Below are 14,010 nucleotides of genomic sequence, written 5' to 3'. Positions count from 1 at the left end.
GCCGAACTCAAATTACACAAGATATTTTAATAGTATGTCTGCTTGTGTACATTTATATTCCATATATAAAATTTACATACATATTTTTATATGTATGAATATATATGGATATGTAAAATATAGATGCATGTTTAGTTTTCTGTGCTTAAGTATCAGTTTTGTGTGTGTATATTTTGTGTAAAAATATGTAATATGAAGACATAACAGGTATAGCTGAGGGATATTAAAGCATCACATTTTCCTAAGAAAATGCACATGCTTTAAAAATACTCTGTTTTCATTCTTTACTACCATTAAATTAACAGGCATATAAATACTACTCTGTATTATTAGCTACACTTGCATAATCAGAGAAGTACTTTGTACTTATAAGGATCTGTATTTTCTCAAGTTGCTGTGGTAGATGTATTGACCAAATGAAGTACTCTACACTATAGGAAGTTATCTCCGTGATCTCTGACAACATAGTAATGTTTGCTTCTGAATCACTGAAGTCAATAGAGTTCTGCTGGTTTTGCTGGAATTGGGAACAGGCCTCTCGAAAGCAGACTGGTGAAATCTTGGCCTCACTCATGTCAGGTGTAAGTTTTTATTTGCAGTCAACTCTTTATACTCCATAGATGAGCCGTCTGGTTTGCAGGTTAACTGTGGCAGGAGGACAGATAGATCCATTCTTTCCAAACCAGTTGGTTTTCTCATTGATATAGTGCTGCACTGCAACAACTGACTTGACAACCTGAAAAAAAATGAATGTGTTATGTGGGACCTGAGGACCTGAACTACCATTGAAGACAGTTTAGGTGTTTTGGCAGCGTGCTCTAAATCAAAGGGATTAGCTTTTCCATAGTACAGGTTGCTGTTATCTAGACCACTGTATTAATCAGGCTTCCAGGCTTCCCATTGTCTCAGACAATGACTGGAATTTGGTAGGACAGATTTTTTAATACAAAGTTTAAATATATTGGCTCACTTGAAACTGCTACATCTGTAAGTATAATAAGCAGGAGAAATTAAATTCTTCAGCTGAGTCTGTGTTGTTGGTGGTGGGTTTTTTTCCCCCAAAGTTTTCATTTTTCTTCATTGTTTTACAGATATTAACCAGGATTGTACATTTTTCATTTATGGGAATACTCTGAAATTTGTCCTGTCCTTTTGCATTTTTAATCAAGACGTTTTTCCTAAACATGTCAGTCTGTATAATTAAGGTTGTACTGAAATACTGCTTGCTTCATAGGACTGTAATTTCAGAAGTAACTCAGCTAAACATCAAACATTTGACTATGATTACATTGTGCATTGCAATCATATGAGTTAAGATCATATGATCAATATAATTTTATACTTTTTTTATACTTCTATACTTTCTACTTCTACTGGATAGAGCAGTAAATTGCCAGTTTGTGCTACTGCAGCTCTGAAGTATCACTTTGTTCTATGCTGTGCTGTATATGCTTGATACCGATGTGCATGTTACCAGCCGCACTAAAAAGAGGTACTAACAAAAAATGTGGTATTTCCTATTAGTTCTATTGCTGTAGGTTGTTTTCTGACTGAAAATAAATAAATAAATAAATCCAGTGAGTAGGGTGAAAAGTAAACATCTTGCACCTATCTTTTGGTAAAGCATCGCTTTACTGAGTAACAGTGACTGAAGTGGAAACTGATTTGCACGGTGTTCTGGTCTAGTTGGTTGGAGTTTTTTGTGAGGTTTGCTTGTTTGTTTGTTCTGATTTATTTTCACTATGTTTTCTGTGAATATAAAATGTGTGCTGCAGTTCTTTTGGGTTTTTTGTATTTCAGTGTTTTAGAATAGGAATTTCTGCATGACACAACTGGAGGTTATCAAATACTATTGATTTGCCATTACTTGTTTTTTAAAATATGCAGTTTGTTAATTACTCATGCAGATAAATGAGCACTCTAGTTTGATGCCAGTAACTGCTGAAGTAACAAAGCTTGTCTGTATGCAGCTTTAAAGAGAAAAAATAAATCTGCAGCTTAGAGTGAGTTCCTCTAATCCAGTGTTCCCTGTGGCTGCCGACTTGGCAGTCTGTCTCAGCAAACCCTGTGGAAGATATTTTTGTCTACAGAGAAAATGTTTTGAAGAGCTTTGGTTTTCAATACTCTACCATATATGGGACGGATTTTTTAGATTTGATGTTAATTCTGTACCACATGTTAGAAAGCAGTATTCAACAGCATAAGGCAATGAAACATGTTTTCAAAAGGAAATAAATAGGTGTAAGATATAGAGGAGGTTTTCAGAAGTACCAAAAGTACTTTGACCCATAGTTCCTCTTGCTATTCAAATACTGTCATAATTTTAAAATAGTAGTCTAACAGAACGTATGACTTTTTAAACCTAGACTGAGCAATCATCAACAGAATAATGCTTTAATCCATACGTAGAGTTATTCATCAAGTCTTCAACTACTTTACAGATTTGATAATATTAACTTGATGAGACATTTTGAGAAATTAAGCCACAGAAAACCTGAGCTAGCCATGAAGCTCACATCAGATTAAAGCACCAGATAAATATGTTTATTGTTTGTATTACGTATGTGCCTGTATAGCTGAGGTTGGGGGAGAGGTAATTGCATTGAGGAATAATTAATAGATACAAGTAAATATGCTAAAACAGATTCTTAGTGTCCACCCTTAAATATTTTGGCTGATTATCATGAAGGTAATTCTTGGTAAATACATCTAATTTTAAAATTATTACACAAGTTAGCTGTTTGCAGTAGATGAAGTACATAAAGAGCAGCCAAGAGTGAAAAAGTATGCAGTTCTGGAAGACTGCGAATATTTTGTTTCTTAACATTATTAATGAGCATCATCACATGGGCTAATCTCTTACATTTTATCTGAGAGACAAAAATTGAAATTTGTGGGTCTCTGCAGAGTTCCTGAATAGATTGTGAAGCCACTTTTAGATCACTAAAACAAATTAGATGTGCTTGAGTGTTTGAGGCATCCTGCAAAATATTTACTTTTTTAATCAATATTTTTTGTAATGTAGCAGCATCAAAGAACCTAATAATAGCAGGTTTGCCTGTGTAGTCAGTGTTAGGCTGTGTGATAAAAGCTCTTCTGCACACCCAAAAAGCTGCTCAGAGAAAAAGTGATAGGAGGGGAAGACCAAATAATATCCTGCCCTGCCAGCCTTCTCCCAGGCTATCCCAGGAGATATCAAAGGCTCATCTCCATGAACCTCAAGGAGCCTAGGGGCACAAGGGCAGGCAGGAATCCAAATTAAGAACTACCAAGGAACAAACACCTTGTCCAGGACCCTCTTGAGACTGTCCCAGGACAGGCTAAGCCCTGGGGTCCAGGCATGAAGTGAATGGCAGATTCAGTGTCTGAGCACAGTTGCTGGAAGGATCCACCATGTATACATGTGCATACATATTTTCACTTGTGGACCTTCATCCTACTCAGCCAGAGAGGGGAGGGGGATGAAGCCGTCATACCATCTGTGTTATTGTGAGTGATCTGCGTGTCTGTGATCTGTGTGCCCAGCCATGTGTGTATGTGGTGTATATGGGACTGCATCTGAAATATTGTGTCCGGTTCTGGACCACTCAGTTCAAGAAAGACAGGAAACTGCTGGAGAGAGTCCAGCACAGAGCCACGAAGATGATTAAGGGAGTGGAACATCTCCCTTATGAGGAAAGGCTGAGGCAGCTGGGTCTCTTTAGCTTGGAGGAGACTGATGGGTGACGTCATTAATGTTTATAAATATGTAAAGGGTGAGTGTCGTGAGGAAATAGCCAGGCTCTTCTCGGTGACAACCAATGATAGGACAAGGACTTAAATATGAGAAGAAACTTCTTCACAGTGAGGGTGACAGAGCACTGGAACAGGCTGCCCAGGGAGGTTGTGGAGTCTCCTTCTCTGGAGACATTCAAAACCCGCCTGGATGCCTTCCTGTGTAACCTCATCTAAGTGTTCCTGCTCCAGCAGGGAGATTGGACTAGATGATCTTTTGAGGTTCCTTCCAATCCCTGACATTCTGTGATTCTGTGATATGTGTGCTCTGGTGCACACGTCTGCTGCGAACACATCTCCAGACTCACTACTGGTTTGACTTGAGGGCATGGAGAGGCAGCAGCTTCATCTGTCTTGGACTGTTAGGTCTGTTTGCCTCAGAAGGTCAGAATTCAAGCAGGCAGTAAGAATCCCTGGTCTAGAGACTTCTAAACTGGAATTCACTGTGCAGACAAATGGGAAAATGATACCATTCACCAGTACAGTGGATGAAATAATGATCAGCAAACATTATGTTTGGGTGCTATTTTTCTTTTCTTTGATCTCTAAGAGCTTATTAAAAATTTCCTTTCCCCTGGCTGCTCTCTCTCACCTCTTCGCAAGAGGTCACCATCCTTTCATCTTTACCAGCTTGCTTTATGCCACTGCTTTTACGGACTTTCTGAAATACTCTGTTCAAAAAAAAAAAAACACCCTATATTCCTAAGTGAAAGTGGTGATGTTTTGAATTAGCTCCATTCTGCTTTGGAGCAGGACCTGACAAATAGCCTACTTGTCAAATAGAAATACTGCTACCCTAGGGTGATGCTGTCAGTAGTGCGAGCAGTTGTTGGGATTTTGGATTTAGGGGGAAAGGGTTAAAGTACTTATTTGTGTAGAGAAGCAGAATTAAGGCAGGGAGAGAGAAAGAAGTGAGGAAAGGTGAGGAATGGAGAAAGCCTAAATAGAAAAATTGTAGGAGAGGAGTTGGCAAAGAGTGAAGAGCTGAATGGTGAGCTGACATGAGGAAGAGAGCAACGAAAGTCCTGCCATGCAGAGAGCATTAGGATACATATGCAAATATATGCACATTCTCCTAGCTGGAGGGAAAACCACCCTCTCACTTGTCTTTTCCAGTCACTGAGTGGCTCTTTCTTTTTCTCTCTTTAAAGGTAAATCTGCACCATTGATCCTACCATTTAGGAGTTCATCCCTATATGCCCTTGCTCTGTGAGATATGGTCAGAAACATGTTGTGACAGATAATCCTTACCTCCCCTTTCTCCTTTGTTTTCTGCAGTACCTGCTAAGGATGCTTATTTTTCTTCTGATTTGATAGAGCTATGTAGGGCTTGCAAAAGATTATCTAGGCACCACCGTGCTAAGTCCTGATTTGAGCTGGGCTTGCGTTTTAAGCAGCTACTTTGATTGTGAGTTATTGCCCAACTTCATAGTCTGCTGTTGCCTGCAGACTGTAGCTGATTCAGATCTCCTTTACTTCAATGTTAAAACAATTTGTAGGAAGACAGGACTCTTGCTGCTGGAGAACTTGTCATCTCAAAAGCATAGAAAATTGTGTGTATATGTATATGTATTTGCATATATTTTGTATAGATTGTTTCACATACCCTCATTTGTTCATCGAGTAACAGCTGTGCAATATTCCTTACTTATAATTTGCAGGTGAAATTAGCAGATAATCATTAATTCAGCCTCTCTTTTTTTTTACTTCTCCATTCTCTAGATTTAGCGCTTTTTGGTGTTATTCGTACTTCAAGAATTTGGGTGAATATAGTTAGTATTTGCTGGCAATTCGATGGAGCTATGAAAACGGGGTACAGGCTGGAATGAGCCTCTTGAAGTTCAACTGTGTAAGGCCATGCAGATAAGGGAAGCAGTTTGAAAACTGCCTCTTTTTAGGCAGCATGCAGATCCTTCTGATCCTCATTCAGATATAATGCCCTTGACTTAATGGGAGTCTGGCCTGAACAAAAATGGGAAGAAAGAGTCCATCATGCTTTCCTTCACATATTCATATTTTATTAGAATTTTTCCCAACTCAATACAGTATATTTGTGTGGTTATGTCTCGAGGAATAATTGACTCATTTTGTACAGAGAATGTTATTGCAGGTACAGACTTGCATATGGGCTTCTATATATAGGGGTAAATGTTGTATGCATATATGTATGTAGTCAGTTACAACATCTGTTTTAGCTACCTTGCATGAAGCCATGTCAAATACTTTGCTAGATAATGGGTCTGCTAAGTATAAAACTGACTCAGTTACATTAAAATTGATTTGAAGCATAATTTCTTGAAGTTACAATAATTAAATATTTCTAGTCAGTTTTCTTGTTATCTTCCTTTCCTCCCACTACAGATAGGGTTTTTTTATCCTGAAATTCAATAAGGTAACTCTTGAAAAAATACAAATAAAGCATTGCTTTGTTTGAATAGAAGATGTGATAGGATGATAAAATTGTTTGCTTGTATTAATCAAATAGAGTAGGATGTCAAAAGTCTGCAAATATTCGGATAAGAACACAACCTCAATATCAACACATCATCAAATCTCCTTGGAATTACTTCTGGTGTATGTCGGAGTGGGGGCAAAATACAAGAATGGAAAATTATTTTAATTACTGTTGCTGGTCTATATTCATGTAAGCAAACTAAAACAAATGTGCAGATTTGATAGCCATTGTGTTTGTTTCATGTGTACACCACCAATAATTAATTACAGGTAATGTATTGCTTTTGCCTATTGCTGACTGAAATCATTTGGCTTTTTGCCTTGAGAGTTGGACTTGGCAGTGAGTCTTCTGATCTGCTCACAACTGGAGCAGTGGCTCTCATGTTTGCCAGCCTTAACAACTACTTAATGTGAATCCTGCAAGACTTGTGGCCAGAGGGCTCAGCTGTTTCAGAGGAATATTGGAATGAGGAAGGAAATCCCAGGAGCGCATTTCTCTTGCAGACATGGGTTAAAGATGTCTCTGTGGCTCACATTACTGTTGTCATAGGAAATACTTTATATTCATAGGTTGCAGGTCTTTAAATGTAATTTTATAAAGCTCCCTGTCACAGGACACAAATGTGAAATCATTAGGGCCTCTACCATAGTTGTGGTTCTTGACTTCAGTGGGGTACTGCATGAAATTTCAGGAATATCAAATAATTAAAATTACTATATGGAAAAGCAGAAAAATACTCTAGTTAATAAGTATTCTTATTGATTGTATTTAACTTGCTTTTACAACTATGATTGAGTTGCTAAAAAGCTAAGATGTGGGAAAGCTACCTTCTAATAATAATGAAGTATTTATAAAACAGAATGACAGCTCCAAGTGAGAGAGGAACAAACAGTGAGTAAAGAAAACAGTCGTGAAAGATCCAAAATAAAAGTTTTTTTCATTCTTGATTGTTCAAAGTGATTTTAGATTTCTAGTCAGTCCCTCAGGATGTTATTGGGTTCCAGACGTCCACTTTTTATCTTAAATTAGATAAAAACAAACAGAGAGGGGAGGGGGGAAAAAAGGATAATAGGCAAAAAAACCCACAACAAACAAACAAACAAAAAGGAGAAAGAAAAAGTGCCATCCTTAGTAATTTTATTTCTTGAGCTAAGGATCCAAAAGACTGAACAAAAGCATTTTGTCAGCTGATCAAACATAAGCTTAGTTTATGAATGGTGTCTTTCTAATGCATACAATGAAATGATTTTACATTGCAGATTATTGATAATATTAGTCTGGAATGCTTAATCTATCATCTTGATTACTTGTTTGGTTTACTAATTGGCTATAATTAAGCAGTATTTCAAGTAACCGAATGTATATATTTCCCTAGTGGATTAAGTATTAAATATTGCTTTTTTTACTTATTTCTGTGAGGTTTATTGTTGTTTAAAGCTTGTGAAATTTTATGTATTCTGCTAATCTGCAAAACGTGCAAATTTACACATTCCTGCAGGAGTTGCTTAACTGCACGCTTATATTTGCGTATGTTTGGCGTATCTCACACTGTGATATGTTGCATGTGCTTGCTCCCTTTGTTTGGGGCTGCTGTCTGTATTGTTTTGTGCTTCCAGATAGCGGTGGGTGTGCTCGCAAACGTGCTGCAATGTCTGTCACATTAACAGCTGTGAAGAGAGTTCAGAGTTCTCCAAACCTATTGGCCTCAGGTATAACCACTAACCAGTGAGATACCCCTTCTGAATGGCTTTTCTACAGTGTTACTCATTCTGGCAATATTACTCTGCAAGGAGGAGAAGGGTAACCGTGTTTTCTGTTTCACCCGCAGGTCTATTACATCTACAATGCTCTTCAAAAACTAGTCTTAATTTCTCTCTGCCTCTGCTTAGTTGCCATTAGTGAAAAAAAAAAATAAATTAGGAAGTCCTAAGGAAAATCAGTTATTTATAAATTAATTTTGCCTTTGATACATATTTTGTGTCTCATGTCCCCTGTTTTTTCAAGGTAACATAGCATGAAAAGTAGGTTTTGTTTATTACAAACTTTGTTTATTGCAACTTGCTTTAAATACTCTTCTCAAAGGCAAAGAATCCAAATGTTTTTGTAAAATGATCATCAGAAGCCAGATTAACTTTAAAAAAATCATTTATCAAGCAGGTTTTGCTAAAAATGTTTAAAACAATAAAACCATGCAGAATATTCAGTAGACAGGCAGAACTGCTTCTTAGAAAAATTTATCATTTGTTTAGACATATCATAATTTTAGTTTCTTTAGGAGGAAAACCACTAATACATCTACAAGTAAGCCAAAAAAGCACCAGAATTTCCAATCTGTTCAGTCCTGGCAGTATGTATGTATCAGTTTCTGTGTTTTGCTGTGAAGTGATGAAGAAACCATCACACATTCTCCTGTGAAGGGGGAGAGCAAATCCTGACAGAATCTGTAGGCGTCCTTCTTAGTTTTGAATTAAACCATTGCAGTTCATCATAAATGAATTATATTTCTTTTGTTATCTGGATTTTAGATGGTAGTATATCACAGTATTTATTGGGAAAAAAAATGCAGCCAATGTTTGTTTATTGTTAGCTGTCTGAAATAGCAATGAATAAGTAACAATAACTCTCAGCACCCTATAACTTTCTGTAGAACCTGTGCAATAAACATTGCATAGTTACCTATGGTCCAATATTCCGAGGTGTGCTCAGGTAACAGGAGGGAATTAGGTAACTGAACAAAAAGATTCCTACGTATTTTTCAAGTTGTATCATTATGTTTTATTTCTAACACAAATTAATATTTCTTTTTCAGGGTCTGATTCTCAGTCTCCAGATTCAGGTAAAGAAAATACTGTGTTATTTATGCCTCAATGTAATACCATGTAAGCGGATGAATAACAGTCTTCTATTTATTTGATTTCAGTATTGTATACATCCACATTCTTTAAGGAAAGCACCACTGAAATTGTAATAATAATTCCAAGTGGATAAGACCTCAAATTCAGGTCTCATTTGAGAAGCCATATTTCCAGTAACAAAGTGTATGTTGTCAGAAAATATAAATTGTGTGGGAGAATACAGGCTGCTAATTTGCCACCTTTAGCCTCAGTGGCACTTGCTATTTCAGTTTTAGTCACTTACTCAGGATTGCAAGTTCTGCCCACCCCACTTAGCAGCCTGCTCACACAATGTGTTACTTTTATCAGCCTCTTCACAGTATTTTGTCTTCAAATCTGTAACTTGTTGAGGCAGCATAGTGTCTCCCTCTGTGTTTGGACAATGCCTTGAGAGCTTTTCAGCTCTGAGGACAGAGAGAAAACATTGGTTGGAAAATTGAGGTGTCATTCAGATTTGGAAATAAGATGTGTTATTGGAACAACTAACTGGGTATTCTGGTGTGAAACTTGGTGAAACCAACTAACTTTATGTAAACTGGGATGTTTTTCAAAATCTGACGCAGCTGTGATGTTCCAGCACCTAATCAGTGAAAGTACTTCAGCCCTCTTTTTCACAAGGGCTGAAGCACCAACACCCCAAAAGGACTCCCAAGGCTAAAAAATCCATAGTCTGTACGAATGTTGTGGGGAGATACCAAACTGCTAGCAGCAGTATTGTCAGTGCATGAGTTTCCTAAATTTTAAAGATAAGTATTTTGTAAAGTGGCAGCTTTACTCCTGTTCTTATAACTTCCATGATGATAACAGCAGCAAAGTGAGTTGTGTAGTAGCTAAACTTTTCCACATTTGTTTAATATCTGTGTTGCAATGACGATAGCAATATAGAGATCTACTAATGACAAAAAAAAATTGGTTTGATTCTTTTTTCCTCACAAAAGCTTGGAGATCTTACAATGATGGAAGTAGAGAGACACTGAATGGAGATGCTAGCAGTTCCTCTCTTACAGCAAAAGGTTTTAGGAGTGTGCGGCCAAATCTACAGGATAAAAAATCACCAAGTCAGGTAAAACTGAACACACCAAGTTTCATGCTTTGGCATTTGTGTGTGCGTTACTCTTGGGGGATGGCATATCTAGGTAGATACCCCTATGGAACGTTGTCCTGATGTCTTCCAGATAGTGTGAAATGTTGTTCATATGGGTTGTTACAAACTGTTTTACTGTACAGATAAAGTATACTCCACACACGATGCAGCTTAATTACCAGAAATTATTTTCAATGAACCAGACAGCAAGCTAAATAAAAGTAGGTCATACACAAATGAAAGCTTTCTAGGAGTGTTCTCGGACTTCAAAGAGTGTTTATTAATATTTTACACTTGGAGAAATGCATCAGTCATCAAAGAAATATCTGAGGATAAAGGTTTATTAATTATAAGGTAGACGATGTTTCTGCCTGTTTTACAGAACAATATAATTACAGCACAGTAAAAAAAAACCAAAAAACAAAAAAAAAACCACCACAGCTACTTAACTTGGAAACATATTTATCTGTCCAGAAAATATCAACACAGCAATGTCAATGCTGTCTCTGTTGCTATTTGAATTGAAAGGCTTAAGAGGCTCTGTGGGTTTTGTATATATGCATTACCTGTGAATAATAGCTTGTTATCTAAGATCATGGAGTATATGCTGGAAATTACTTACATATCTAAACAATTATACAGTAATAATTCTTATTCAGTGTAATAATCTTTTTTTTTTTTAAGAAAATGGACTATTGTGGGCACCCTTCTGATCCCAGTTTACTCTGAGCAAATGGAACATCTGGCTTTTTAAACACAAGCTGTACAGCCCTGAACAGCAAAAGGTGTCCATTGAATTGAGCGATGTTAGGATAAAGCCCTTTAAGTTGCTAGTTCCTTTATTTAAAGATAAAAGTCAAACTGAATTATATCTCCTGCTAACATTTCTTTTCTTTCTGTCTCTTCTTCAATGTTATTTTGCTGTATGTGGATGCTTTTGGCAAATAAGGCACCTCTGCCACCCCCTAGAAAAGAAAGTTTTCGGAAAGCAAGAGTAACTAATAACAAGAACGGAATTAATCTCCAGACAGTAACAAGCAGTCCAGCTAAACACCTTCCCACAGATTCTGCCTATTACACTAACGAGATTTCTGTCCAGGAGACAATGTCTTCTCAATTAACTAACACAAGTGTGTCCTATGCACAAAAAATCACTAAACCATTGACCTCAATCTCCAGTGCAGGCACAAGCACAGTAGCTGGTATTAGTACTACTCTTCATCAAGGCCAAAGGCAACAGTCTCCAAAACGTCGGGTATCTACCCTAAAATTAACCCGAACACGTGATGCAGCGAGTAGCATTCCTTGTAATACACAGCAACAGCTCAAGCCTGTTGAAGTGCCAGTATCTCCACAAAGGCCTGTTTCACCTGCCTGTAACCCTGTGCCTGAGATACACACAGCATCTCTTTCCATTCAGATAGCTCCCATCCCTGACAATAAAGCAGAGCCTGAAATCCAAGAACATCCACCTAGTATTTCTCCAGACACTTCAAAGATGTCTTCACAGGATTTGCGACAAAAGTCTACAGTTCTTCCTTCTTCACAGGCTGCAGAATGCCATGTGGTATATTTAATTTTTCCATCTTTTATGGTAGATCATTCATGAATCACTTAATAACCGTCTGTTTAGTTATACTTACAATATCAAAGTTAGACCTTCATGTTTTCTGGGTAAAACTACCTGTCACATGGATCAAAACAGAACTGAACAAAACTTGAAATTTTTGGAAGGATATTGCAAAGAAAAAAACTAGCCCAGCTGAGCTGGAAGGTAGACTTCTTTGTTCCTCTGTGAGCACTTTATGGAGTGCAAATGCACAATAGGAAATCAGTGAATTGTAGGTGTTGCATCTGTTTAAGTGTTTCATTAAAGTGTTATGCTGCCATAGGTATTGGAAGGAACAAGTATGGATAGAAAAGCTGGGTTGAGGGAGTTTGTATAAATGCAGCTCTGTCAGTTTGCTATGGCCACCAAAACTATATTTTGTTTGTTGGTGATTTCTTCAAGGCTAGTCACTGCTGTCTCCTATGTGTCCTGTGCAATAGTAATTTTTAAAGAAAATGGTTTGTTAAAATCTTTTGTCAACCCACTTCTACATGAAGCATCACAAGGCACTCAACCTTTAAGTCCCTCTGTTTCCCCTATACCCTATGCCTACTGAGATTAAACTTCTTTGTTAACTATACTGATGTCATCTGGGAGAAATGGGAGTATCAGGTACACAGCATTGGACCAAAGGAGTCTGAGTAGGGTTTATCGCCATTCAGAAAGTTACTGAGTCAAATATAATAAGTCTGGGAGCAATAAAGAAGCAGCAAATATATACTAGGCAGGAGGAGAGCTCGGAATAAACTTTGTTATTTCTACTCGGCTTTACCTAGTCATGTTAAGATTTTGCTATTTTAAAAGTTAATTATTCTAGTATATTTATGTATATACTAGTTTATGTGAGTTTGAAATTCCTTCAGTGGAAGGGAGGGACTGCTATAGTTCTAGGCATATCTGCCTCAGAGCTTTGAGTGAGAATCCCACCATGGTATATTTGTGTTCATCTAGTTCTGCTGACATCAGTGGGGCTACTTTGAAGTGAATGCTGCACAGTCTTGCAAACTTGAAGTCCTTTGACAGCCCCACACTTGCCAATGGTAGTAACACATACGCTCTGTCAGACTGTGGTTCTTTCACAGCATCACATTCAAACAGTATCTGCATTAGCTACAGGATAATTTTACAGATTTTAATATGTCATTTTTCCCCCCTTCAACTCCCAAGTAAAAATTTTGATCAGAACTAAGCTTTGTGAAAGCATATGGCAACAATTTGCAATGCTTCTTTTGAATTCACGCCACTAACAAATGGGAGCACAGAAGAATTAATCACATTTGTCCTTCTCGAGATTGCAGACAAAACTATCATCTTAAACCCTTTACTAGGCTACATAAAATTTAGAACGTTTTGAAATAAGTTACTTTATCCTTGAGAAGAACTAGTTTGCTAGAACTAGAGATTTTTGTCAAGTAGAACAAGTCAATTTTAACAAGACCTACAGTAAAGAAATCATGTCGGAAATAGTAATGACGGCTGAGCAAGAATTTTACCTGGTAGACAGGGTGGTTATGAAGACTATTGGAGGCAGGCTTGCAAGCCTTTTAAATATGGGCATCAAGGGATGCTGTCAGACATTAGAACAGGTGTAGGAGTGACCAGTACATCTTATGCGTCTATATTTTCACTTAAAAATATTTGTTCAGCCTGTTGCAATATGATGCACTTCATATGCTCAGATAAATCAAAGTGTCTCTCTAACAAAGTGTTTTTGTGACAGCTAACAAGAATTAGGGGAAATAGCTTTTATATCATCCAGAATAACACTCAAACTCTAATCAGAATGACTGAAAATAATCTGTCCTCTAGCTACTTTTTTTTTTTTTTTTTAGAATTTTAAAAGTCAAAGCACATTTTGCAATTTCTTTTTATTTTAGATCTGTTTTAGTTTCACAATGAGCTTACAAAAGGCAGAAAAGTAGCTGTGACTTGTTTGGCAATGCCACAGTTATTTTTCTGCCTTCTCCTTGATTTCAGCGTGTGGGAAGAATGATCATAAATTTGGCAACTGATTTTTTTTTTAATAAAATTGTACAAATTTCAGCTGATCACAAGGATCATTCAGGAATGTAGCCAGCTTTTCAAACTGCATCTAATTATTGATCTCTTGCCTGCAGAATTCAGCTGGCATCCTACTTGAAGTTCAACTTTGAAATAAATTCTAAACATTAATATGAAGTGGTGTATCTGGCAT

At 37.2% G+C, this 14,010-nt stretch overlaps 1 protein-coding gene across 1 annotated transcript in view; it reads left to right on the top strand.

Moving 5' to 3' along the window:
- Nucleotides 1-7,877: 7,877 nt before the first annotated feature.
- SORBS2 (sorbin and SH3 domain containing 2) overlaps nucleotides 7,878-14,010 on the top strand; it is a gene marked incomplete at both ends in the record, with an annotated part of 69,979 nt that continues 63,846 nt past the window's right edge. Inside the window, 3 exons of the mRNA XM_080343848.1 lie at nucleotides 7,878-7,938; nucleotides 9,039-9,065; nucleotides 10,062-10,186. Of these exons, the coding sequence (XP_080199974.1) occupies nucleotides 7,878-7,938; nucleotides 9,039-9,065; nucleotides 10,062-10,186 (213 nt within the window). The remainder of the gene's footprint in view (nucleotides 7,939-9,038; nucleotides 9,066-10,061; nucleotides 10,187-14,010) is intronic.

Source organism: Nesoenas mayeri (assembly GCF_963082525.1).
Source record: "Nesoenas mayeri genome assembly, chromosome: 4".
Lineage (NCBI taxonomy): Eukaryota > Metazoa > Chordata > Aves > Columbiformes > Columbidae > Nesoenas > Nesoenas mayeri.
This window is presented reverse-complemented; position numbering and strand designations above follow the sequence as displayed.